The sequence below is a fragment of the Dama dama genome, chromosome 20, assembly GCF_033118175.1.
Source record: "Dama dama isolate Ldn47 chromosome 20, ASM3311817v1, whole genome shotgun sequence".
NCBI classification, from domain to species: Eukaryota; Metazoa; Chordata; class Mammalia; order Artiodactyla; family Cervidae; genus Dama; species Dama dama.
Genome location: NC_083700.1, coordinates 82965796 through 82992732, shown reverse-complemented (window position 1 = coordinate 82992732; position 26937 = coordinate 82965796). Strand labels below are relative to the sequence as shown.

The window sequence follows — 26937 nt, the reverse complement described above, 5'->3', positions numbered from 1 at the left end:
GTCTTTAGACTGTGTTGTCTTCAAAGATCTCATAGTTAGGTAGAGAAAGCAGACATTTAAACAGAAAATTATGATATAAAATGATAATTGAAAATATAGAGTATGTAAAAGAGATAATCACAGAGGGCTGTCAAACCAAATCTGCTTAAGAGGAGTGGAAATGAATCCACAAAGGAAGTTATTTCTATGAGAGAAGCTGAAAGAAGGGCTTGTTCTTAGAGAAAAAGACAGTGATTGAACTTCAGATCACCTGCAGCATGCTGGATAATAAGACAGAAACTTGGGTCACTGTGAACTTATTAAATCATAATTTCTGAAAGCTGGACAAGAAAATGTATATTCTTATCAAACATCACTGATGGTTCTTATGTACACTAAAGTTTGATAAACGATGGCATAGAAAATGAAAAAGGAAAGTCTTTTCCATAGTTGTGCAAAATATACACATAATTTCAGGCAATGGTTAAGGATGTGAGCTATATATCCAAGAGACCTGGTTTTGAGACCTAGCCCCAAACATAACTTGTGTGACTTCTGGTAAGTTACTTCACATCTCTGATTTTCAGTTTCTCATCTGTGAGACTAAGAAAATAATACTTATTAAGATAAGATGTATTGAATATTTAGCACTGAGCCTAGTTCCCAGTCAGCCCAAGACAAATGAGAAGTTTTAGTCCTAAATCAAAGTGCTGTCTCCTTTATCAACACCTTTCTCATTCCAGGTATAGAAGGGATGAACTTTCCTTTGGATCCCCAAACTTTCTTTGTTGATAGGTAAAACTAAAGTTCAAAGGATCAACATTTCATAGTTCACAGGAACCAAGGAATACTACTTAAATGGATAAAAGGAGAGAGTTAATGTAATCTCTCCAGCTGCCTTGTTTATTTACTAATAATTGTAAATACAAGTTATAGAAGTCACCTACCTTAAAAAAAAGCAGATTAATTTGTATTTAAAATCTCTGATAAAGCACAATTCTTTGGAATCATTTTCCTTATTTTACAAAAACAAAACAAAACAAACAAACAAAAAACAACCCAACACCTACAACATTGTTGTATCAAAATGTCCTCAGGTGACTTATCCCTAGCAGCTGTGCAAACTGTGTTGTTTTTAAATCTTTGTGTCGACATTTTCAACTGTTTGTTGTTGTTCAGTTGCTAAGTCATACCTGACTCTTTGTGACCCCGTGGACTGCAGCATGCCAGGCTTCCCTGTCCTTCACTATCTCCCAGAGTTTCTCAGATTCATGTCCACTGAGTTGGAGATGCTATCTAACCATCTCATCCTCTGCCACCCTCTTCTCCTTTTGTCTTCAATCTTTTCCAGAATCAGGGTCTTTTCCAATGAGTTGGTTCTTTGCAACAGGTGGCCAAAGTGTTGGAGCTTCAGTATTAGTCCTTCCAATGAACATTCAGGGTTGATTTCCTTTAGGATTGACTGGTTTGATCTCCTTGCTATCCAAGGGACTCTCAAGCATCTTCACCACAATTTGAAGGCATCAGTTCTTCAGTGCTCAGCCTTCTCTATGGTCCTGTTCTTTTATCCATCCATAACTACTGGAAAAACCATAGCTTTGATTATACAGATCTTTGTTGGCAAAGTGATGTCTTTGCTTTTTAACATGCTGTCTATAGGCTTGAAATTTAAAGTCCTTTGCACTTGTATTCTTACATTTCTAAACAAGATGACTGTGAAACCACCTGGCTTCTATATCAGTTATCTCCGTGCTTTAAGGCACAGTTCTGAGGCAGGGCTTCTATCCACACTTAGAGGATGTAGCACAAACCATTCTCCTCTCTCTGCAAATACCTTCTGGAGACGTCCACAGGGTCTATGGGAACGAGGAGCAATAAAGATTAATATGTGATTTTGTTTAATTATGTTGAACTAAATCAGAGGTATGTAAAAAGACCATGTATTTGAAAACTGCACTTTAGGAAAGGAGGGGAAGATGAATAGGCAGAACACCAGATTTTTAGGGCAATAGTACTCTGTATGATACCATAACGATGAACACATGTCATATTACATTTGTGCAAACCCATAGAATACACAACAAAAGTGAACTTTAAGGTAAGCCATGGAATTTTTGTGATTAAGATGTGGTAGTGTAGGTTCATGAATTATAACAAATGCGCCATTCTGGTAAGGGGAAAACTACATGTGTGTGAGGGCAGAAGGTATATGGGATATCTCTGCATCTTCCCTTCAATTTTGCCATGAACTTTAAACTGCTCTGGAAAATAAAGTTCAAAAAGAACTACTACATTAACATAAATCTGTGCTTTCTCAAAGTTATAAGTGGTTACACTATATGTGGTAAGATATATATGTATATATCATATATATATATATATGTATATACATACATACACACACACACACACAGAGCTTAAGTTTTGTTTTACTCGTAAACCAAACTGTGGTTATACAATTTTGTGATCTTTTAAAATCTGCTCCAGTTGATAATATCATATGGATACCTTATCCATCAATGTTTATATCTCCACAAGAACATTTAAAGTATCTAGTTTTTCATTGTATGGATATACACGAGTTTATTTAACTCGTCCTATATTATTTGAGAATGTTTACTGTTCCCAGGTTTTTACCAGTTTAAATAGTGCTTCTCTGCTGGGTGTTTTCCCCTGCTCCTGCTTCCTTGCCTCCTCTGGCACTCCGGGAAGCCGACCGCTATGGACTGACTAGCTGGTCAGCTCTCTGTCCTCTGATTCTGGCCGGTCTGGCCCTGGCTCTCCTGGAAGGGATGGTTCTCCCTGTAAAGAGTGCTTCAAACTACTTGTGTCTCTCGCCTGAAGGTCACTATGTTTCTCTAGCTCAAGAATGTTGTTCTCTCCTCATCAACGTTCCCCTCTTTCCATCTTGGCTTCCTGGTGGCTCAGTGGCAAAGAATCTGCCTGCCAATGCAGGAGATGGAGGTTCCGTCCTTGGGTCAGGAAGATCCCCTGAGGAGGAAATGGCAGCCTACCCCAGTATTCTTGCCTGGAAAATACCATGGACAGAGGAGCCTGGTGGGCTACAGTCCATGGGGCTGCAAAAGTCTGACATAACTGAGCACACTTGCTTCCCATCTCTGCAGACCCAGGGTGGTAACAACCCTGCAGCTGCTAGCCCATGATTCCTGTACTGTATCTTGCAACTCTCTTACTCTTGTAACCAAATCCTCCTTGAATTATCTTAATTTATATAATCTGTTTCCTACTGGACCCAAACTAGTATATTCTTGTGTAAACTTTTGAAATGAAACCATTACATCCACCAATAATTGTTTCCACAGAATTGATTCTTAGAAGATTTTTATGCCAAAATAATACACTTTTAAAGTTTTTGATAAGTATACTTGAAAACCAATAGCATATGAGTACTCTTTTTCCTAAACCCTTGTCAACCCTGGATATTTCTGTTATAAAAATATTCTCAGTTTGTTTGGTAGAAAATATTTCATTGTTGTTTAAATTTCTTTTATTACCACTCAGATTAATTCCCCACTCCAGTCCCTCAACCATATCTAATGTTCTCTTTTTTTTCTTCTTTTGTGACTTGCCTGTCTAGACCTTTTGCCAATTTTTTAAACTGGGCAGCTCATATTTTTCCTATTGATTTGTAAGAGTTCTTTACACATAAGACGAATAATTTTTTCCTGTCATATACATTTTAAATAGTATTTTGTTTTTGCCTTTTACTACTTATCATATTTTTGGAAATGTAGAATTTCAAATGGTAAAGTAACAACCTTTACTGCACAGTCTCAAGATTTAAGATCAATGGCCACCTATTTTTTATAACATTGATATGACATTCACTCACACAAAGCCATATACTCTTATTTAAAGATTTATGCCTATGTTTTGGGCTGGAGGCATATGTCCAAAACAATATCTCATGCTTCTTTATACTTCTCACAGTGCTAGAATAATGATAATAACTTAAAACCTATTGTAGGAGATTAATTTAAAAAACTGTGGAAAGGTCATAGGAGAAGTATGATTTTAGCATATTATTTTATTTCTTTGAACTTGTGAAAATAAAGACAATAGTTTGTTCTCTGATATTGTTCTGTTTTAGAGAGAAACTGAGTTCATGGAGAGTAAGGTAATATGTAGATTATATAGAATGAAATGCACTAAACAAAGATAAGATATTATAATTAGTTATTACTTTTTGAAAAAAGGATGAGTAAGTATGTGAATTTTTAAATCACAAATTTTACCCAGGTTTCATATAGGGAATATAATTGATTATTGCTACTGTTAGGTAGTTAGAATAGGAAACAGGAGTCCAAAATGGCGCTGGCTAAAAGACAAGGAAGGGAAGAGCCCGCGAAAATAGAACAAAGGAAGGTCTGAGGACCAGAGTGAGGACCTCAGGTAGAACAAACAGTACTCCTGGCTGAGCCCAATTTACATAGAGCAGGCCCAGGGGGCAGGAAAAAGCAAAAAGAGGAGCCAAAGGGCCAGGTCTCTCTCTCTCTCCTGGACTTGCGGGCTCCCCCAAGCTATTCTCTTTGTGTCTTTGGGTCAGCATGCCCTCACGCCTTGAGGATGGATTTTCCTGCTATTTTCTAAATAAAATAGAACTGTAGCACGGAGCTGTAACACTGATTTAAGAGCTATAACACGGTCTGTTCGATACATGAGAGCCATAACACAGTCTGTCCAAGACCCAAGAGCTGTGACATGCCGAGGGCCTTAATGTCCGTCACTTCAAATCTTTGTTGTGACAAGAATACACTTGCCTGATGCTACCATTTTCTGCCTGGATTACCATAATGACTCCCTAAATGGTCTCTCTCATTCTAATATTCCTGTCTCTTCTAGTTTATCCTCCACATAGCAGCCAGAACCATTATTTAGAAAGTGTAAATTTGATTGTGTCCTCCACTGCTCTCAATTTTCCATGCCTTCCCATTGTACATAGAACAAATCCAAAGTTTCTAACACGGACCACATGGCCCATGATCTGAGTCCTGCAGGCCTTCCTGACCTCATTGCCTCCCCTTGTTCACTAACTCCACCCACACTGACTTCCTTGCTCCTCCTTACGCATGCCAAAAGGCTTTCTATTGCCTGTCGCTGCTGCCCAGAATGATTTATTCAGCTATTTGCATAGTTCACTCTCTGTGTAGAACTGTGGAGGCTAGCAGATCATGATGAACACCTGTGGTGTTGCTGGGTACAGACTGGATCTCATGGGTGAAAAATCAGCAGCTATATGATTGCCCTGATCTCTGAGAGCTATGTTCCTGGAAAGTGATGTGGTACTTTTTTATGAGGCAGGCAAAAGGCAGCTGTGTACCACAAAAGATATACTTGGGCTCCAGGTGCTCATCTTACATGCTATTTGTAGCAGTTCTTGGGAAAGCGAAATATTTGGAGAACCTGGGGCCCATGGGAAGCTGCAATCTCTTCTTCTATGGCAGGAGAAGGAGGAAGAAACTATGAGTTTTATGGAAGATTGAAATATGGAAAGCCTGGGACAAACCTGTGCTAGTCTTAGCCAGCTCACTGCTAGCTAACCATGGATAAATCTCATTGGATAATTCCAACTCATCTTAACATAGTCTCAGTTAAGTGTCACTTGCTTAGAGAGGCCTTCTGAGAGCACCCCGTGTGACTTCATATGCCCTCTGGGCCTACTGTATTTTTCCTCATTGCACTATCTTCACTTGAACGCTTACTGTTATATATTTGTTGTGTGTCTTCTTCTTCTTTAGGTACTCTGCTGGGTCCCCAACGCTTGGCACTCAGCAGGTACTCAATTAATATTTGTTAATTGAAAAGATGCTGATTCCATACATGCATTAATTTCTAAAACTATTAACACTTGAAAAAATTTCGAGAAACTCAAAAATATTGGCCTTCCCTGGTGATCCAGTGGTTAGGAATCTTTCTGCCAATTTAGGGGTCACAGGTTAGATCCCTGGTCCTGGAAGATTCCATATGCCCTGGGGCAACTAAACCCATGTGCCACAACTACCGAAGCCCGCACACCCTAGAGCATGTGCTCTTCAACAAAAGAAGTCGCCACAATGAGAAAGCCATGAACCACAGCTAGGGAATAGCTCCTGCTCACATCCACTAGAAAGCCCATGCACAGCAGCAAAGATCAGCCAAAAATAAATAACTAATTAAAAAAAAAAAAAGAAACTCAAAATATTCTATTAATATGAAGGACTTTGAGGGATTAAAAAATGACAGAATGTGGGCTCCAGGAGAGTCATGTGGAAAATCATCAGAATTTTGTATTTATTGACTCTAAATATCAATATACATGATACACAGTTACAAGTATTTGTTGCTTCCCTCAGAGCTCAGTCAGTAAAGAATCTGCTTGCAATGCAGGAGACCCAGGTTCAATTCCTGGGTCAGGAAGATCCTATGGAGAAGGAAATGGCAACCCACTCTAGTATTCTTGCCTGGAGAATCCCATGGACAGAGGAGCCTGGCAGGCTACAGTCCATGGGGTCACAAGAGTCAAATATGACTTAGTGACTAAACCACCCATAAAGGAGTCAGCTTCCCCTGTGCTTAACAATTCTATACCAACAATTCTAATTTTACAGCAACAGCAGTAACTATGGAATAAAATACTCTGGGTCACTGATTCTTGGCACTGGAAGGAACTATAGAGGCCAACTGTATTCATTGAAAGCATCTCTACTCACAGGAGTTTCTTGAAAGGAACCCAATTCCTCTTTTATTTAACAACTCAATTCCCAGGTTCAATAAATGTTCCCCTAGGCCAAACCTCACACCCTGGAGCCTCCATAATGCCACCCTTTTAGCGCCTGCACCTTTAGTATGCCAGGATGAAGCACAGTACTCCCTGGTGACAGATCTAATTCTGAGTATGATGCCCACCCGCCACCCCCACATTCCTCTATCTGGACACCTTTGGTTCATGCTGAGCTAATTAAACACAAGTGTACTGGGGGAACCTTCCATTTTATCTTCCACTCTACTTCTGATCATCAAATATATGTGGGTTTTCCCCAAACCAAGCAATTCTTTGACATCAGCTGAGTGTCCTACATTCCAATTCCATCCTGACACTATCTACCTGGAGTTGGCAAAGACCCCACAGGTTAAGGTCTCAGTCCCACGAGACTGATCTACTTCCTTCAGGTGTCAGGTACAAGTCCAGGCTGTTACCTGTATCTCTGACAGGCTAGCTATAAATCAGAGTTGCCACAATTTCCTCCTCAGGCTTGATTAACTTACAAGAGAGTCTCACAGAACTTAGGCAAACCATTTACTCATTAGATGATGATGTTGTTGTTCAGCTGCTAAGTTGTGTCCAACTCTTTGCGATTTCATGGACTGCAACAGCCAGGCTTCCCTGTCTTTCACTATTTCTCGTATAGTTTGCTCAAACTCATGTCCATTGAGTCAGTGATGCCATCCTCTGTTGTCCCCTTTTCCTCCTGTTCTCAATCTTTCCCAGCATCGGGTTTTTTGTTTTTGTTTTTTTCAGTGAATTTGCTCTTCACATCAGGTGGCCAAAGTACTGGAGCTTCAGCTTCAGCATCAGTTCCTCCAATGAATATTTGGGGTTGATTTCCTTTAGGATTGATTGGTTTGATCTCCTTGCTATCCAAGGGATTCTCAAGAGTCTTCTCCAGTACCACAGTTTGAAACTATCAATTCTTCAGCTCTCAGTCTTCTTTATAGTCCAATTCTCACACTCACATATGACCACTGGATAAACCACAGGTTTGACTATATGGACCTCTGTTGGCAAAGTGATGTCTCTGCTTTTTAATACACTGTCTAGGTTTGTTACAGCTTTTTTTTGCAAGGAGTAAGCATCTTTTAATTATGTGGCTGGAGTCACTAGTTTACTGTTAAAGAATACAACTAAGTGATAGCCAGATGGAAGAGATGCAGAGAGCAAAGTATGTGGGGAAGAGAATGGAATGTCCATGGCTTCTGCAGACGTAACACCCTCCCAGCATATAGGTGTGTTTAGCAGCCCAGAAGCTCTCTGAACCCCATACATTTGGGATTTTTAGGAAGTTTCAACATCTAGTTAGGATAAATCTTTCACTCAGTATCCAGCTGCTCTTCCCTCTGGGAGGATACGGAGCAAGTTTGGGCTGAAAGTTTCCAAGCCTTTAGTCAATGTGTGGTCTTTCTGGTCAGAACCTTCACCCTGAAGCCATCCAGGAGCCTACCAAGCGTATCCTCATTAGAAAAAAAGACACCTCATCACTCAGGAAATTCTAAGGACTTTACAAGTTTTGTGTCGGGAACCAGAATCAAAGACCACATAGTAAAACAAGTGATACTCCTAGCGTTCTTATCTCTTAGAAAATTGAGAGAGTTTTAGGAGCTTCCATGCCAGAATTTGGGTGGGATCAGAGACCAGTATGTTTTCTTTAAGAAAATTATCGTTATTATTTGTGGTCATGCCCCAAGGCTTGCAGCATCTTAGTTCCCCAACCACAGATTGACCCAGGCCCTTGGCATTGAAGGCATGGAGTCCTGACCACTGGACCACCAGGGAAGTCCCAGAGACCAGTATATTTTCTATTACTTCATAGCAAGTAAATACCAAGCATTTATTCTACATAATCACTTACATGTGCCCTTATCTAAAGAGACTTTGCATATATTTCTGTAGATTTCATCTTGTTGGCTTTAGCTCATTTTCCTGCCATATTTTCCAAGCATTCTACTATTCACCTGTTTACTGAAGTGATTTGTCTGTCTTCCTTTAGGTGAGGATTAAAAAATGTTGACTAAGAACTGAGTCACACATAAATCCTCCCAACCTCTCCACCTCCATTTAATGTGTTTAAATCCATTGTTCAATCACTACCAGGTTGGTTGGTCATCTATCTTAATACTATTCAGTCTAGAAGTCTCTACCTATTTCAAAACTTTGTGAGAAAAATGTTCCTAATAACTCACTGAAATCAACAAAGCCTATGCTTTATGACTCCCTTCATTTGCACCACAGTAACTTCATCAATAAAGAGAATGGGGCCAGTTTGGCATGCTCTGTTCTTGGTCAAAATAGACTAACCCTCAGTGGTGAAGGCCTTTGTATTTTGTACTCACATCTAATATTTTTAATTCTTTGGCCTGTGATTTTGCCAGGGATTGTCTCTAAGCTTCAAGTTCCATGATTTCACTACCAACGTTTATCTCTTTTAAGAAAATGAGAATATTTGTCTCCTATTATCTGGCATATTTTCTCCTGGATCAGCTATCCCACTAATCATCAGGGTTCCATAGTAATAACTTCATGCTATTTTAGCAACATGCGCCTTTAGACATGGATTTAAAGCACTTAGTATTGTCTTTCTGAGTTCCCCAGTTGGTGCTAGTGGTAAAGAATCCTCCTGCATTGCAGGAGCTACAAGAGACTGGGGTTAGATCCCTGGGTTGGGAAGATACCCTGTAGTAGGAAATGGCAACCTACTCCAGTATTCTTGCCTGGAGAATCCCATGGACAGAGGAGCCTGGCAGGCTACAGTACATGGGGTTGCAAGAGTCAGACACGACTTAGCGACTAAACCACCATTGTATTCTAACTTATTTATTAGTCTTTCAATATGTACAAGACAAGACCCTCACTCGGTACTGAAGGTAAGGTTGTGCACACAGAATTTACAGTTAAATGGGGGACACAGAAATGCATAGAAAATTGTCATTGAGCACGACAATCTCTAAGGATGCTATGGGGGTCAACGGGAGAGGGAGGCAGGCAAATCCAGGGCTGGTAGTGGCGGCACCTGATTAGATTTGCATTTTTAAATGATTGCTGTTCAGTTGCTAAATCATGTCCAACTCTTTGCAACTCCATGAACTACAGCATGCCAGACTTCCCTGTTCTTCACGATCTCCCGGAATTTGCTCAAACTCATGTCCATTGAGTCGGTGATGTTATCCAACGATCTCATCCTCTGTCACGCCCTTCTCCTCCTGCCCTAGTCTTTTGCAGCATCAGGATCTTTTCCAATGAGTTGGCTCTTCGCATCAGGTGGCTAAAGTTTTGATGCTTCAGCTTCAGCATCAGTCCTTCTGCTGAATATTCAGGATTGATTTCCTCTAGGATTGGTTGGTTTGATCTCCTTTCAATCCAAGGGACTCTATGTGGTTGCTAGCCATACTTAAGAACTGGTCTTCTCAATCTGTAATGTTGCATAGGCCTCACCTGGGAATTTACAACAATGCAGATTCTGACTCAGTATGTCTGGAAAGGGGCCTGAGAGTCTGCATTTCTAGCAAGCTCTCAGGTGGGGTTGATGCTGATAGTCCATAGACTACACTTTGAAGAGCATGGATCCAGAGAATGAATCAGAGAATGAGATGAGAGGCAGGGATCAGGACTGGAAAGCTGGTGTAGGGGTCTATGAGGAAAATAATGATGCCACAAACTGAGGGACACTTAAACCAAGGATATATTGATATCCTTGATAAAAAACATGTATTCTAAGTAGGCACTGATCATTTTCTGTTCATCTCCTATTAATCACTGTATAGGCTAAACTAAAAAATGAGAGAAGTAAATTCCAGACTTGGTTCTTAATAAGTGGCCTCACTTTTAAGTTCACTGAGACCTCAGTTGTCTCACCTCATCTGTAAAATGGGAGACTGTTTATTATGGTTTAAGTTTTATCCCCTTACCCCAATTCATATTTTTAAGTCCTATTGCCCTGTATCTCAGAATGTGATCTTATTTGTTTTTTTTTGTTTTGTTTTTCATTTATTTTTATTAGTTGGAGGCTAATTACTTTACAATATTGTAGAGGTTTTTGCCATACATTGACATGAATCAGCCATGGATTTACATGTGTTCCCCATCCCGATCCCCCCTCCCACCTCCCTCGCCATCCCATCCCTCTGGGTCTTCCCAGTGCACCAGGCCCGAGCACTTGTCTCATGCATCCAACGTGGTCTGGTGATCTGTTTCCCCCTTGATAGTATACTTGTTTCAATGCTATTCTCTCAGAACATCCCACCCTCGCCTTCTCCCACAGATTCCAAAAGTCTGTTCTGTACATCTGTGTCTCTTTTTCTGTTTTGCATATAGGGTTATCGTTACCATCTTTCTAAATTCCATATATATGTGTTAGTATACTGTATTGGTCTTTATCTTTCTGGCTTACTTCACTCTGTATAATGGGCTCCAGTTTCATCCATCTCATTAGAACTGATTCAAATGAATTCTTTTTAATGGCTGAGTAATATTCCATTGTGTGTATGTACCACAGCTTCCTTATCCATTCGTCTGCTGACGGGCATCTAGGTTGCTTCCATGTCCTGGCAATTATAAACAGTGCTGCGATGAACACTGGGGTGCACGTGTCTCTTTCAGATCTGGTTTCCTCGGTGTATATGCCCAGAAGTGGGATTGCTGGGTCATATGGCAGTTCTATTTCCAGTTTTTAAGAAATCTCCACACTGTTTTCCATAGTGGCTGTACTAGTTTGCATTCCCACCAACAGTGTAAGAGGGTTCCCTTTTCTCCACACCCTCTCCAGCATTTATTGCTTGTAGACTTTTGGATAGCAGCCATCCTGACTGGCGTGTAATGGTACCTCATTGTGGTTTTGATTTGCATTTCTCTGATAATGAGTGATGTTGAGCATCTTTTCATGTGTTTGTTAGCCATCTGTATGTCTTTGGAGAAATGTCTGTTTAGTTCTTTGGCCCATTTTTTGATTGGGTCATTTATTTTTCTGGAATTGAGCTTCAGGAGTTGCTTGTATATTTTTGAGATTAATCCTTTGTCTGTTGCTTTGTTCGCTATTATTTTCTCCCATAGAATGTGATCTTATTTGGAAATAGGGTAACTGCAGAAGTAATTAGTTTAGATGAGACCATACTAGAATAGTAGAGTTGTCAGCCAATTGACTGGTGTCCTTATGAAAGGAGGAAACCTATACACAGACACATATTATTTCTCCAATAAGGAGAGAGACTTGGAACAGAAGGATTCTTCCTGGGCACCTCAGAATGAGCAAGGCTGTGCAGACACCTTGGCTTCAGCTGTCTAGTCTCCAGAACTGAGAGGCAATACATTTCTGTTGGTCTAAGCCACCCAGTTTTGGTATGGTCATACAACAGTCCTAGAAGACTAACAGACTGATTTTGATTTGTACTTTGAAGATCACAGTTATGTGTGACACGCTATCCATCTTTCCACACAACCTGTAAGACATCTCAGCTAAATGTGGTTACACATTTGTAAGCAACTATACTTCAATAAAATTGATTCAAGTAAATAAATAAATGTTGTTACACAAGAAGATTTCTGTTTTTCCATTCAATATTAATTTGTAATTTTCCTTTTTAATACAGACTTTTCTTTTAGAGACTTCTTTCTCTTTTGGCTTTTATTTATTTTTATACGTGGATTTTTTTTCACTAATAGGGTCAGTTGATTTAATGCAAAGAAAACACCACCTTGAGATCCTGGCTGAAGGGTGTAGATGTAGCATGAGTTAAATGTGTTTTAGAGACAGACTCTGGAACATGCAAAGCATGCTTGTGGTGGGTCTGTCCTTACCTCAGCAACGAGAAGCCTCTTGAGAGTTATTTACTTTTGAACCATACAAGAATATTTTAGGAAAGCTTGTTAACTGTCCTATGTCATTCCAGCAACAGTAACATCAAGTCCATAGAAACAACCAAACTTATCACTTTTTTTTTCAAACTTATCTTAATATTAAAAAACAACAATTAGCCTGTTGTCTGTCACAGAAGAAACAGAATTGTCTTTTATTTCCCAATTAATGTAACTGATGTGGTGTACTCTTATTTCCAGAATCTAAAATTTGAAGAATAAAGAGAAATAAAGGCACCTTCTTATAAGTAGGTGGAATTTTTCTCTAATTTAAAAGGAAAAGGACCCTTCCTCTATCCCCGCCACCCTCCCCCTCCCTGTTAGGAATGTATTAGACTCTGAATCCATTGGAAAAAGGAAGGAGTTGTGGGGATGATGGGGTTAAACAAACAACCTCAAAGAGGAATGGAATTAGTAGATTAGCAATGTCTTCCAGGTAGGAGGAGAATTGAGCACAGCATTCCTAAGGATCTTATTTGCTTTTCTGGATAATGAGTGGAATTTGTCAAGATCTCGAAATAATCACTTACTCATCACAGTGTCTCAGTTTCTTTATCTACAAAACAGAGATAACCTGGCATAGAATATAAAAGGGATGGCAAGTGTTTCATAGAAAGATATTTGACTTTTTACTTAATGTCATATCTATGGAAAGATTTGCTTCAATAATAATAGCAGATCCATTTATTAAGCATATGGAATATGACTTCCCTGTAGCTCAAACAGTAAAGGATCTGCCTGTGATGCAGGAGACCTGGGTTCTATGCCTGGGTTGGGAAGTTCCCCTGGAGAAGGGAATGGCAATCCACTCCAGTATTCTTGCCTGGAGAATTCCATGGACAGAGACGCCTGATGGGCTACAGTCCATGGGGTCACAAATAGTTGGACATGACTGAGCAACTAACACAAACACTATATATACTTCTAGGCACTGGAAAGATGTTTTGCATACTTTTCACATTTTTTTTTTTTTTTTCTCATAACAACCCTACTAGGTAGATGGGCTTTATCTTCACTTGATAGCTGTAGAATCTGAGGCTAGAGATGTTAATTCACTTTTTCAATGTCAAAAGGCTAGGAAGGTGCTGAACCAGGATTCAAATTCACATCTCTCAAGTCTGTGAGGATTCCAAATACATGACTCCAAATACATGAGCTGCAAAGCTCACTTCAAGTGCCATGGCAGACATTACTAGCTGACTACAGTACTGACTTTGGAATCTCTTGGGGCACTCACTTTACAATCTCTTAGTACTGAGGGTAGGGAGGTAAAGCCCATTTCCCCTCTAAAGCCCATACTCCATAACAGTAGTCCTAATGGTCTCATCTTCAGGGATTCTGACTTAATAGGTATTGAACCCCACATCTTTATTTTTAAGGATTCTCCAGGTGACTGTGATGATAGCCAGGTTTGGTGTCCACTACTTTCTGAACCTATCTATGTTCAGTGAGGCTAGATCTTTTAGTTTGTCTATTTGTTTGGTCTGTGGGTTTCTGAAAGAGAAGAAAGAGCTAAGGAAATGATTTTAGGAGGGAAAGGCACTTACTGACTGACTACTATTTATGGAATGTCTACTAGAAGAAAGGCAGGTCTAATATCTTCTTTTTCTTATGTGAACTATCGAAACTCTACAAGGAAGAACTGGTCAAAAAAATGAGTGAATTTTAGAGATATGTGAGTGTCCCCCTTCAAATGTGACTGTGATGAGTTTGGAAGAAGAAAGCCCTCTTAGTTATCTTCTTAGAAGCCCCTGCTTAGAGGAGTCTGGAATACAAGCAAAAGTAAGTGAAACTCTTAAAATTTATGATTCATTACTAATCCCACTCCTTTAATTCATAACAAATTGACTAACAACCTTCCTCCCTCCCCCCAAAAAAAAAATTACTACATGTGGTAGATTACAAACCTGATAAGGAGAAGCAGCAATGCTCCATTAATATTTATAAATGACTCAGTGCTTATATTTCCCATCTATCTGGAAAATCAGCTCAAGTAATTAAAGAGCAGGGGGAAAGAGCATCTTTGTAAGATGAAAAATTCAGGAAAACACTGTGCATAGAAGTTATCAACACTATTTTACTTTTATGGTTGCATTGTAATGACTTAATTTTCCATGGAGAGCATTTTAAAAATGTAAATTTCTAGATTAAAGAGAGCCTAAACTTCATTATCACCCAAGCAAAACGTATTTTTCAAAGAGTAAACTTACATTTTTGGCTTCTCCACAAGGTATCGAACGTGTTTACTTCCAATGATTTTCACCTTCATCTCAGGCATCGCATTTGATCCACGGGGAATCTTCCAAACTGAAGACATAATTCTCCAAACCTCTTCAAGTCCTTGGGGGTGGAAAATAAATAAAACTATTCCTCTGGGTTTTCCACTAGGCAACTGTAACATCCTTGTCAATAATAACAACAATAATAATAGCGAGGCCAAGTGTATTACCTATATTATAATCTCACTTAATAGTTCCAAAAAAAGCATGAGAAAGATATTCTTAATTACTATTATCATTCTTGTCTCACAGTTGAGGAACCAGGCATAATGTAGCTAAGTAACTTTTCCAATATCACATAACAGTAATTAGCAGAATTGGAAATCCCATCTAAGAGGTTTGCAAAACTGGTTAACTGAGCCATTCGGTGATTGTCTTCCTATTCTACAAGTCACCAGATGGGATTCTCATGAGGTCAGAGAGGAAAGTAGGGCTTTAGAAGGACATGTGAGGAACTCAAATTCAGTTCTGATGCTCAGTACCTCCAAAACCAGAATAATTCCAGTGCTGCCCTCTGGATTTAGTGACAATCCAATGACATCATGCATCTGAAGGAGCAATGTGCATAGAAACGAGGGATTTTTCTTGTTATTGATGATCTGATTTTTCTACAATGCAGTGAATCTAAAATTGAGACCCTCTGCTAATATTCACTGGGTGTTTAATCAGGTCTGCTGCTAGGGGAAACTGAGAAGTTCTATAAACCTGGTCCCAGACTAACCACTCCCTGTTAGAGCCGCTCAGAAATTGAAAGGCCTTTAGAAATAATTTCTTTTTTTTTTTAATGAAGGTTTTTAAACATTTAATTGTGTATTGGGGGTATAGATAATTAACTATGTGATAGTTTCAGGTGAAGAACCTTACATACACATGTATCCATTCTCCCCCAAATTCCCCTCCCATCCAGGCTGCCACATAACACTCAATAGTCTACAAAGGCTCTCTTTACAGACTGGGAAACCAAGGCCCAGAGACGGTGTTAATTGACCAAGGTCACAAAGTGATTGACAGCAGGCCTGGTTCCAGTACTTTGGTCTGATAACTAGAGCAGGGTTCTTCCCAAGACCCCAGGTTCACCTAGTGTGTGGTCAGCAATTGGATCTGCTCTGCGAGAGCAGTTAGCCCCCCAGATAGATTCTTTGAATCTATCTCGAAGCTTCAAGGACCAGAATTTGTGATTGTGGAGTCCCCTCTACCCAGGAGCTGCGTGTCACTCCTGGGTCCTTCCCCCGGGGAGCTCAGAGCCGGCTGCCTTACCGCTCCGGAGGCTCAGGGGTGCGCGTTCAGTGCTTCTCAGGATTAAGATCTGCGGAGGCCTGCGGGGACCAAGGTGGGGCGGGGGAGCCAGCTCAGGAGTCGGGCCAATCACAGGGCCCGGCTCCTGGGCGGAGGCGGCTCCCACCCCAGGTAGTTAAGGACGCAGAGGGCTGTTGCTAGGCGGGGACCAGATCGCCTACCTGCCCAGGCTGTGTGTGCCCAGGGTGTGGCTGTTGTCTGGTGAATAGTCTGGATATTCTTTTCAAACCTGCGCTTCCTTCTTGAAGTCCATCTCTTTCACCTGTGCGGTCACGTCTACCCTGCTCTTTCCCTTAAGCTTCATTTCCCTTTATGAAGTGTGCCTACAGTCGAAAATCTTCCTCTTGTCTCTTTAAATTCAAGCTCTTTCATTGTCTGGCTAAATCCCTTCTTTTCCCTGAGGTTCAGTGTAAAACAACTGCAAAATGGGGGGAAAGTACTAAAAGGGACATAAAGGTAAGTTGGTGATTCAATTAAATAAGAATATTAAAAAAAATAATTTGTAGTCATAATTTGCCACATTCCTTATTTGAGACAGATAACTATTACCTTATATGTTTTTTTGTTCAGCCGCCTAGTCATGTCCGACTCTTCGAGACCCCATGGACTGCAGAACACCAGGCCTCCGTGTCCCTCACCAGGTCCCGGAGTTTGCCCAAGTTCGTGTTCACTGCATTGGTGATGCTGTCCCGCCTCTCATCCTCTGTTGCCCTTTTTGCCTTCTGCCTTGAGTCAGGGTCTTTCCCAGTGAGTCAGCTGTTCACATCAAGTGATCAAATTCTTGGAGCTTCAGCTTCAGCATCAGTACTTTTAATGAGTAGTCAGGGTTGATTTCCTTTAAGACTGACTGGTTTGATCTCCTTGCTGTGCAAGGGACTCTCAAGAATCTTCTCCAGCACCACAGTTTAAAAGTGTCAATTCTTCTGGTGCTCTGCCTTCTTTATGGTCCAGCTCTCACAACAGTACATGAACGCTCGAAAGACCAAGTGCTCTGCTTAGTCACTCAGTCATGTCCGACTCTTTGCGACCCATGGACTGCAGCCCACCAGGCTCCTCTGTCCATGGGGATTCTCCAGGGAAGAATACTGGAGTGGGTTGCCACGCCCTCCTCCAGGGGATCTTCCCAACCCAAGAATAGAACCCAGGTCTGCTGCATTGCAGGCAGATTCTTTACGGTCTGAGCCACCTGGGAAGCCCAATAGCCTTGACTATATGGATCTCTGATGGCAAAGTGATGTCTTTGTTTTTTAACACACTGTCTTGGTTTGTCATAGCTTTCCTGCCAAGAAACAGTCATCTTCTAATTTCATGGCTGCAGTTACCATCCGCAGTGATTTTAAAGCCCAAGAAGAGGAAATTGATCACTGTTTCTACCTTTTCCCCTTCTACATGCCATGAAGTGATGGGACCAGATACCATGATATTAGTTTTTTTTTTTTTTTTTTAATATTAGTTTCATGCCAGCTTTTTCACTCTCCTCCTTCACCCTCATCAAGAGATTCTTTAGTTCCTTTTAATAACATTATAAATTAGCAATTACCAATAAAGTATTTTTTTTCTGTTTTAAAGATTAAGACTACAAGGCTTAGGATATCTAGAAATTACCCAAGACCCCACAGAGGCAATTGATGGAGGCAAGATTTGAATATAAACCTACATATTCCAAGATTTCTAGGCATTTTTAATTACGTTAAAAGCCTTCAACAAATGTGGATAACGGCTCTTCAAATTGACTACAGAATGATGTTATTTTCATTAGAAGCAGCAGCAGCCCCAGCATCCATACCCCCTGCCCCCTCCCCTCTAGCTGAATTGTGTTTTGTGCTTTACTGTATCAGCTATTGGCACATGTTGCCAGAGATGGATGATACACTGCTCTTCCTTTTAGGGCTCACTCTCTAGTGGGCAAGACATATAGGCATGTTCCATGATTTACACAGTGCCAAGGGAGTAGAGGAGAAGGGGAAGCTCCCTTCCCACTTCTCCAATCCAGCCTTCACATGGTCACCAGATCAGTCTTCCCGAGGCACAACTCTAGTCCAGTGTCTCAAAGGGCACACATCAGCCATGGAGATGACCCATGGTTTCAAAGTCTTCTAAGCCCTGGAAGTCTTCTAGCTGGAGCTTGCTCTCCCACTACTTTTCTCGGATTCTCTAACCTCCATCCGACCTTGTGTACTCACTGGCCTGAATCTGCCTTTCATTTCTCTGCCTCTGTGCCTTTGTACATTCTCTTCCCTCTGTCTTAGGTCAGTTCAATTCAGTTCAGTTCCTCAGTTGTGTCCAACTCTTTGTGACCCCATGGACTGCAGCACACCAGGCCTCCCTGTCTATCACCAACTCCTGGAGCTTGCTCAAACTCATGTCCGTTGAATCGGTGATGCCATCCAACCATCTCATCCTCTGTCATCCCCTTCTCCTCCTGCCTTCAGTCTTTCCCAGCATCAGGGTCTTTTTCAATGAGTCGGTTCTTTGCACCAGGTGGCGAAAGTATTGGAGCTTCAGCTTCAGCATCAGTCCTTCCAATGAATATTCAGGACTGATTTCCTTTAGGATTGACTGGTTGGATCTCCTTGCAGTCCAAGGGAATCTCAAGAGTCTTCTCCAACACCACAGTTCAAAAGCATCAATTCTTTGGCACTCAGCTTTTTCTATGGTCTAACTCTCACATCCATACATGACTAATGGAGAAACCATAGCTTTGACTAGACAGACCTTTGTCAGCAAAGTAATGTCTCTGATTTTTAATATGCTGTCTAGTTTGGTCATAGCTTTTCTTCCAAGGAGTGTCTTTTAATTTCTTGTCTTTAAGTCACCATCTGCAGTGATTTTGGAGCCCAAGAAAATAATGTCTGTCACTGTTTCCATTGTTTCCCCATCTATTTGCCATGAAGTAATGAGAACGGATGCTATGATCTTCATTTTTTGAATGTTGAATTTTAAGCCACTTTTTTTACTCTCCTCTTTCACTTTCATCAAGACTCTCCTTAGTTCCTTTTCCATTTCTGCCATAAGGGTGGTTTCATCTGCACATCTGAGGTTATTGATATTTCTCCCAGTAATCTTGATTCCAGATTGTGCTTCAGCCAACCTGGCATTTTGCATGATGTACTCTGCATATAAGTTAAATAAGCAGAGTGACAATATACAACCTTCACATAGTCCTTTCCCGATTTGGAACCAGTCCATTTTTCCATGTCCAGTTCTAACTGTTGCTTCCTGACCTGCATACAGATTTCTCAGGAGGCAGGTAAGGTGGTCTGGTATTCCCATCTCTTTAAGAATTTTCCACAGTTTGTTATGACCCACATAGTCAAAGGCTTTGGCGTAATCAGTAAAGCAGAAATAGATGTTTTTCTGGAACTCTCTTGCTTTTTCTATGATCCAATGGATATTGACCATTTGATCTCTGGTTCCTCTGCTTTTTCTAAATCCATCTTGAACATCTGGAAGTTCTCAGTCCGCATACTGTGGAAACCTGGCTTGAAGAATTTTGAGCATTACTTTGCTGGTATGTGAGATGAGTGCATTGTGCTGTAGTTTGAATATTCTTTGGCATTGCCTTTCTTTGGGATTGGAATGAAAACTGACCTTTCCCAGTCCTGTGGCCACTGCTGAGTTTTCCAAATTTGCTGGCATATTGAGTGCAGCACTTTCACAGCATCATCTTTTAGGATTTGAAATAGCTTAATTGGAATTTCATCACCTCCACTTGCTTTGTTCATAGTGATGCTTCCTAAGGCCCATTTGACTTTGCATTCCAGGGTGTCAGGTTCTAGCTGAGTGATCGCACCATCATGGTTATCTGGGTCATGAAGATCTTTTTTCTACAGTTCTTCTGTGTATTCTTGCCACCTCTTCTTAATATCTTCTGCTTCTGTCAGGTCCCTACCATTTCTGTCCTTTATTGAGCCCATCTTTGCATGAAATGTTCCCTTGGTACCTCTAATTTTCTTGAAGTGATCTCTAGTCTTTCCCATTCTGTTGTTTTCCTCTATTTCTTTGCATTTATCACTGAGGAAGGCTTTCTTATCTCTCCTTGCTATTCTTTGGAACTCTGCATTCAAATGGGTATATCTTTCCTTTTCTCCTTTGCCTTTAGCTTCTCTTCTTTTCTCAGCTATTTGTAAGGCCTCCTCAGACAACCATTTTGCCTTTTGTATTCCCCGCCCCCCCCCCCCCCCCCCCCCCCGTGGGGCTGGTCTTGATCACTGCCTCTTGTACAATGTCATGAACCTCCGACCATAGTTCTTCAGGCACTTGTCTATCACATCTAATCCCTTGAATCTGTTTGTCACTTCTATTGTATAAGGGATTTGATAGGTCATACCTGAATGGTCTAGTGGTTTTTCCTACTTTCTTGAATTTAAATCTGAATTTTGCAATAATGAGTTCATGATCTGAGCTGTCTACAGTACTCATGTTTTCTCATTGTGTCAGCCTGCTCTCCATTCTTTAAGTTCCATCTCAAATTGTCAAAAGTATCTAGCTGGGAATCAGATACCTTGGGTTCAAATTCTGGCTCTGATAGTTCAGTGTGATCTGGGGTGAGTCACTTAATGTCTTTGTACTTTGGTTTCATCTTCTATAAAATGAGTACAGTGTTTTATAAAGATTAATTGAGTAGTATAAATAAGGCATTTAGAACAATGCCTGACACATAAGGAGCAATATAAATGTTGGCTTGCATCATTATTATAATTACCTGTCAAGAAGCCAAACCAAATCCCAGAAGCTGAAAAGGATTTCTCCATTCTCTGAATAATTTGATTTGTCCTTTATAAAATGTGTCTGTTCTTTGCCTGTTTGCATAGTTATCATACCTTCCTGGTCAATGCTTGTGGTAGGCTGAATAATGGCCCCCCACATGTTCACATTCTAATCTCTGGAACCTATTAGTGTTGCCTTCTCTGACTTTGCAGATGTGATTAAGTTAAGGATCTTGAGATGGAGAGATTATCCTGGATTAGCCAAGTGGGTTCACATATAATCACAAATGTCCTTAAAAGAGGGAGGCAGTGGGAGATTTTTACTGTAGAAGAGGAAGTGTGAGATATGACCATGAAAGCAAGATATTAGAATCATTTGAAAAAGATGTCCTGAACCAAAGAATGCAGGTGGCCTCCAGAAGCTAGGAAAGGCAAGGAATTGGATTCTCCTTTAGGGACTCCTAAAAGAGGACTTCCTTTGTGGCTCAGTCGGTAAAGCATCTGCCTACAATCCGGGAGACCCAGGTTCAATCTCCCTGGGTCAGGAAGGTCCCCTGGAGAAGGAAATGGCAACCAACTCCAGTACTCTTGCCTGTAAAATCCCATGGATGGAGGAGCCTGGTAGGCTACAGTCCTTGGGGTCTCAAAGAGCCGGACACGACTGGGTGACTTCACTCACTTAGGGACTCCAGAAGGAATCATACCCTGCTGATCCTTTGACTTTAGACCAGTAAAAATGCTTTTGGGTATCTGGGCTCCAATTTGTGCTGCTATAAACCATCAAGTTTGTGATAATGTGTTATAACAGCCATAAGAAATTAATGCAATGCCAGGTCAGTCCTCCCAAGGCAAAACCCTGTGCCTTTATAGATCTGATCACACTCTGAGGCTTAAGTAGGCTGAACAGTTCTTATCAAGGACCAGTACACAGGTATCAGAGGATAAACAAGTCTTCTATCTGGTCACAGTTTAGTAACCTGTGAAGATAAGGTTTGTAGTGATGCTTCCTAAGGCCCACTTGACTTCACATTCTAGGATGTCTGGCTCTAGGTGAGTGATCGCACCATTGTGACTATCTGGGTTATGATCTTTTTTGTACAGTTCTTCTGTGTATTCTTGCCACCTCTTCTTAATATCTTCTGCTTCTGTCAGGTCCATACCATTTCTGTCCCTTATTAAGCCCATCTGTGCATGAAATGTTCCCTTGGTACCTCTAATTTTCTTCAAGAGAACTCTTATCTTTCCCATTCTATTGTTTTCCTCTATTTCTTTGCACTGATCACTGAGGAAGGCTTTCTTATCTCTCCTTGCTATTCTTTGGAACTCTGCATTCAAATGGGTATATCTTTCCTTTTCTCCTTTGCTTTTGGTTTGTCTTCTTTTCATGGATATTTGTAAGGCTTCCTCAGACTGTCATTTTGCTTTCATGCATTTCTTTTTCTTGGGGATGGTCTTGATCCCTGTCTCCTGTACAATGTTGCGAACCTCCATCCATAGATCATCAGGCACTCTGTCTATCAGATCTAGTCCCTTAAACCCATGTGTCACTTCCACTGTATAATCACTAGGGATTTGATTTTAGGTCATACCTGAATGGTTTAGTGGTTTTCCATACTTTCTTCGATTTAAGTCTGAATTTGGCAATAAGGAGTTCATGATCTGAGGGCCTTAGGAAGCATCACTACGAACAAAGCTATTGGAGGTGATGAAATTCCAGTTGAGCTATTTCAAATCCTAAAAGATTATGCTGTGAAAGTGCTGCACTCCATATGCCAGCAAATTTGGAAAATTCCGCAGTGGCCACAGGACTGGAAAAGGTCAGTTTTCATTGCAATCCCTAAGAAAGGCAATGCCAAAGAATGCCCAAACTACCTCACAATTGTACTCATTTCACACACTAGCAAAGTGATGCTCAAAATTCTTCAAGCCAGGCTTCAACAATATGTGAAGCGTGAACTTCCAGATGTTCAAGGTGGTTTTAGAAAAGGCAGAGGAACCAGAGATCAAATTGCCAACATCTGCTGGATCATGGAAAAAGCAAGAGAGTTCCAGAAAAACATCTATTTCTGCTTTGTTGACTACACCAAAGCCTTTGACTGTGTGGATCACAATAAACTGTGGAAAATTCTGAAAGAGATGGGAATACCAGACCACTTGACCTGCCTCTTGAGAAACCTGTATGCAGGTCAGGAAGCAATAGTTAGAACTGGACATGGAAGAACAGAGTGGTTACAAATCGGGAAAGGAGTACATCAAGGCTGTATATTGTCACCCTGCTTATTTAACTTATATGCAGAGTGCATCATGAAAAATGCTGGGCTGGAGGAAGCACAAGCTGGAATCAAGACTGCTGGGAGAAATCTCAATAACCTCAGATATGCAGATGATACCACCCTTATGGCAGAAAGTGAAGAAGAACTAAAGAGCCTCTTGATGAAAGTGAAAGAGGAGAGTGAAAAAGTTGGCTTAAAGCTCAACATTCAGAAAACAAAGATCTCTGCATCTGGTCCCATCACTTCATGGCAAACAGATGGAGAAACAGTGGAAATAGTGGCAGACATTATTTTTGGGGTCTCCAAAATCACTGCAGATGGTGACTTCAGCCATGAAATTAAAAGACGCTTACTCCTTGGAAGAAAAGTTGTGACCAACCTAGATAGCATATTAAAAAGCAGAGACATTACTTTACCAATAAAGGTCCATCTAGTCAAGGCTTTGGTTTTTTCAGTGGTCATGTATGGATGTGATAGTTGGACTATAAAGAAAGCTAAGTGCTGAAGAATTAATGCTTTTGAACTGTGGTGTTGGAGAAGACTCTTGAGAGTCCCTTGGACTGCAAGGAGATCCAACCAGTCCATCTTAAAGGAGATTAGTCCTGAATGTTCATTGGAAGGACTGATGTTGAAGCTGAAACTCTAATACTTTGGCCACCTGATGCAAAGAGCTGACTCATTTGAAAAGACCCTGATGCTGGGAAAGATTGAAGGCAGGAGGCGAAGGGGATGACAGGATGAGATGGTTGGATGGCATCACTGACTCAATGGACATGAATTTGGGTAGACTCCAGGAGTTGGTGATAGACAGGGAAGCCTAGTGTGCTGCAGTCCATGGAGTTGCAAAGGGTCGGACATGACTGAGCAACTGAACTGAACTTAACTGAGGATAAGGTGTTGAGGCTGCTGGCAGAGATCTATATCAATACATACTATGTTTTTTCAGTAGAAGAGGAGGAAACCAGATCAGAACTGAAAATAGAGTCAGTGTCTGAATCATGACAAGACAACGAGCCTAGATCCAGCTATACCTGAAGCTAGAGTCTCGACTTCCTAAACAGAGGAGTGATAATTTTCCCTTTCACTTAGGACTTTTTGAGATGGACCTCATTAATCTTTACCCAGAGAGTTCTGACTAATGTAAAGGCTTAAACTTTATGTTGCTAAGATTTATATGTGGGGTGCAGTTAAACAATTGAGTGACATTTAAAGTTTTACTATAAATTCTGTGATAAAGCTTGATGGAATAAATTGATCTTGATCAAATCCAATATTCTACTAAAGAGTATCCTTTGACCTTATCTTGGCTTAGAGGTTTTATATATGCTAACTAGAAACATAACACTGGAGAGAGGCTTTCCATAATGCAGCTCTTTTATCATTTTGAAGGTATTACGATGAAATTTGATATATTTTTTCAGATCCAAGGAAGCCTTTGATTTGCTATTTCCTAGCCAAGTGACCTGGAACAAGCAATTTAAGTCTTTTATCTTTAAAGTAGAGACAAATAGTATTTAACCTGAAGATTGCTATCAGGATTAGAGATAACATCTTAGGAGACTTAATATGCAATTTGTTGCTGTAGTTTGGTTGCTCAGTCATGTACAGCTCTTTGCAACCCCATGGACTGCAGCTTGCCAGGCATCCCTACCCTTTAATATGCAATAGGCTTCCAATATATTGTATTCTTGTTTATAACAATAGCAGCTAACATTTAATGAATATTTATTATATGCCAGTCATTGTGGTTAGAGCTTTTCATTCAATATACATTTAATCTTCCCCCAAACTTTATGAAATAAGGGCATTATTATCCCCATTTTAGAGATGAGGAACCTGAAGAAGAAAAAAGAAGATTAAAAAACTTAGGGAACATAGCTAGGGAGAGTCAGAGCTGCAGTGAAAATCTAGGTGTGTCTGGCTCTAGAAGTAGCCTTTATAACCACAAGTCTATATCTCCTCTGTGGATGTTAGTTAGCCATGTTATTGTTAGCATTAATGCTAATATTCTTATTGGCATTGCTTTAAGGCTCTAAGTCCCTTAGAGAAGCAGATTCTATGACAGAATTCTTAATAAGCAATGGCCTTTTCTTATCTGGGAAGTTTTTACTTCACACCCTACTTTATGAAATGACATAACCGGGAAACATCTCTCCAGTGGTTTATATTAAACAAGACAAAACAAAAAACTGTGCAATAAATGTCTCAATAAGATTAAATACTTCAGTTGAAACTGCCTTCCTTGAGTTCAACAGCTTTAGATTATGAGTCACCAGAGAAAGATTCCAGAGAAACATCTCCATCCAAGAGAGTCAGCTCCCCACTCCAACCAAAAAAGAAGAATAGCTGTAATAAGTGGACCAAAAAATGCCCCCTCCTACAACTTCATGATTTTATGTTTACCATCACACAGAGTAAGGATGAGGAAAAATTGTCTCCAATGTTTTGTTTTTGCCCATAGAAGTCAGAATAGAATGAGTTTATAAATAGGAAGCAAAAAAGCACTGTTCTTTTGAACAATTTAATCAAAGATTTATAAAACTGAGGCATTTTGCATTGAAGTCCCTGTCCAAAAAGAGAAGGGGCGAATACTGATGTAAGCCGAGCTGTGTTGCAAAGAATATGGGCATTATATAATACTTTTTTTGGCCAGAGAAACATACAGGACCCAAGCCAATGATCTTTATGACTAATGGGGGATGTCAGGTAAAAAGATGAGTGAGGGCAGGCTGGTTTTAGAACACAATGCAAATATGGCCAAGTTTCTTTTCTCCTTAAAATGCTCTCATGCTCTGGAAAAATAAGGTCATGTATCGTACTGCTTAGATGGGTTGACTTTGGGCCATATATTAGTTTACTTAGGTTGCCATAACAAGTACTACACAGTGGGTAAATTAAAAACAGAAATTTATTGTTTCGCAATTCTAGAGGCCAGAAGTCCAAGAAGGTGTGTCAGCAGGGTTGGTGGCTTCTGAGGGTAATGAGGCAAAATCTCTTCCATGCCTGCATCCTTACTTCTACTGGTTTATCGACAATATTTGGTGTTCCCTTGGCTTGTAATTTCTGACTTCACGTTCACATGATATTTCACTGTGTGCACATTCTTGCCCAGTCTGCTCCAGTATAACCTCATCTTAACTAATTACCTCTGCAGTCATTCTATTTCCATATAAGGTCATATTCTGAGATACTGGGGGTTAGGATTTCAGCATGTGAATTTGTGGGACTTAAAATTTTCTGTTGGCTAAATGTCTGTGTTCTTCTCCCATTCTTATGTTGAATCCTTAACCCTCATATGATGACATTGGAGTTGAGGCCTTTGGGAGGTAAGTAGGCTTAGATGAGGTCATGGGATTGGCACTCATAAGGAAAGAAGGACCAGAGCTCTTTCTCTCCATCCTGCGAGGGTACAGCAAGAGAGTGTACCTCTGCAAACCAGGACGAGGGTTCTTTCTGGAAACTGAGTTGGCTGGCACCTTGATTTTGAATTTTCTGCCTTCAGAACTTTGAGAAATAAATGGTTATTGTTTAAGCTACTCAGTCTATGGTGTTTTTGTTATTGTAATATCACCTAACTTAGCCATAATTCAATCCATAAGAAGTCCTAACTGCTTGGATCCAAACTTTGACTCTGTATTCAGTATAGTGTTACTTTAGACAAGTTACTTTGTGCTTTATTTTTAAACTTAATTTCCTTGTGGATAGTACCAATGCCCACAATCACGTAAAGCTGAAAGGAATTAACAAACGCTTAGGATGGTGTTTGGTGTTTGGTGAGG

General features: G+C 40.4%; 1 protein-coding gene across 1 annotated transcript in view; it reads right to left on the bottom strand.

Moving 5' to 3' along the window:
• The window catches only part of C20H1orf87 (chromosome 20 C1orf87 homolog), a 148457-nt gene that overhangs the window by 111296 nt on the left and 10224 nt on the right, over positions 1 to 26937 (bottom strand). The window contains exon 3 of the mRNA XM_061120016.1: positions 14812 to 14941. Within this exon, the coding sequence (XP_060975999.1) occupies positions 14812 to 14918 (107 nt within the window). The 5' untranslated portion in view covers positions 14919 to 14941. The remainder of the gene's footprint in view (positions 1 to 14811; positions 14942 to 26937) is intronic.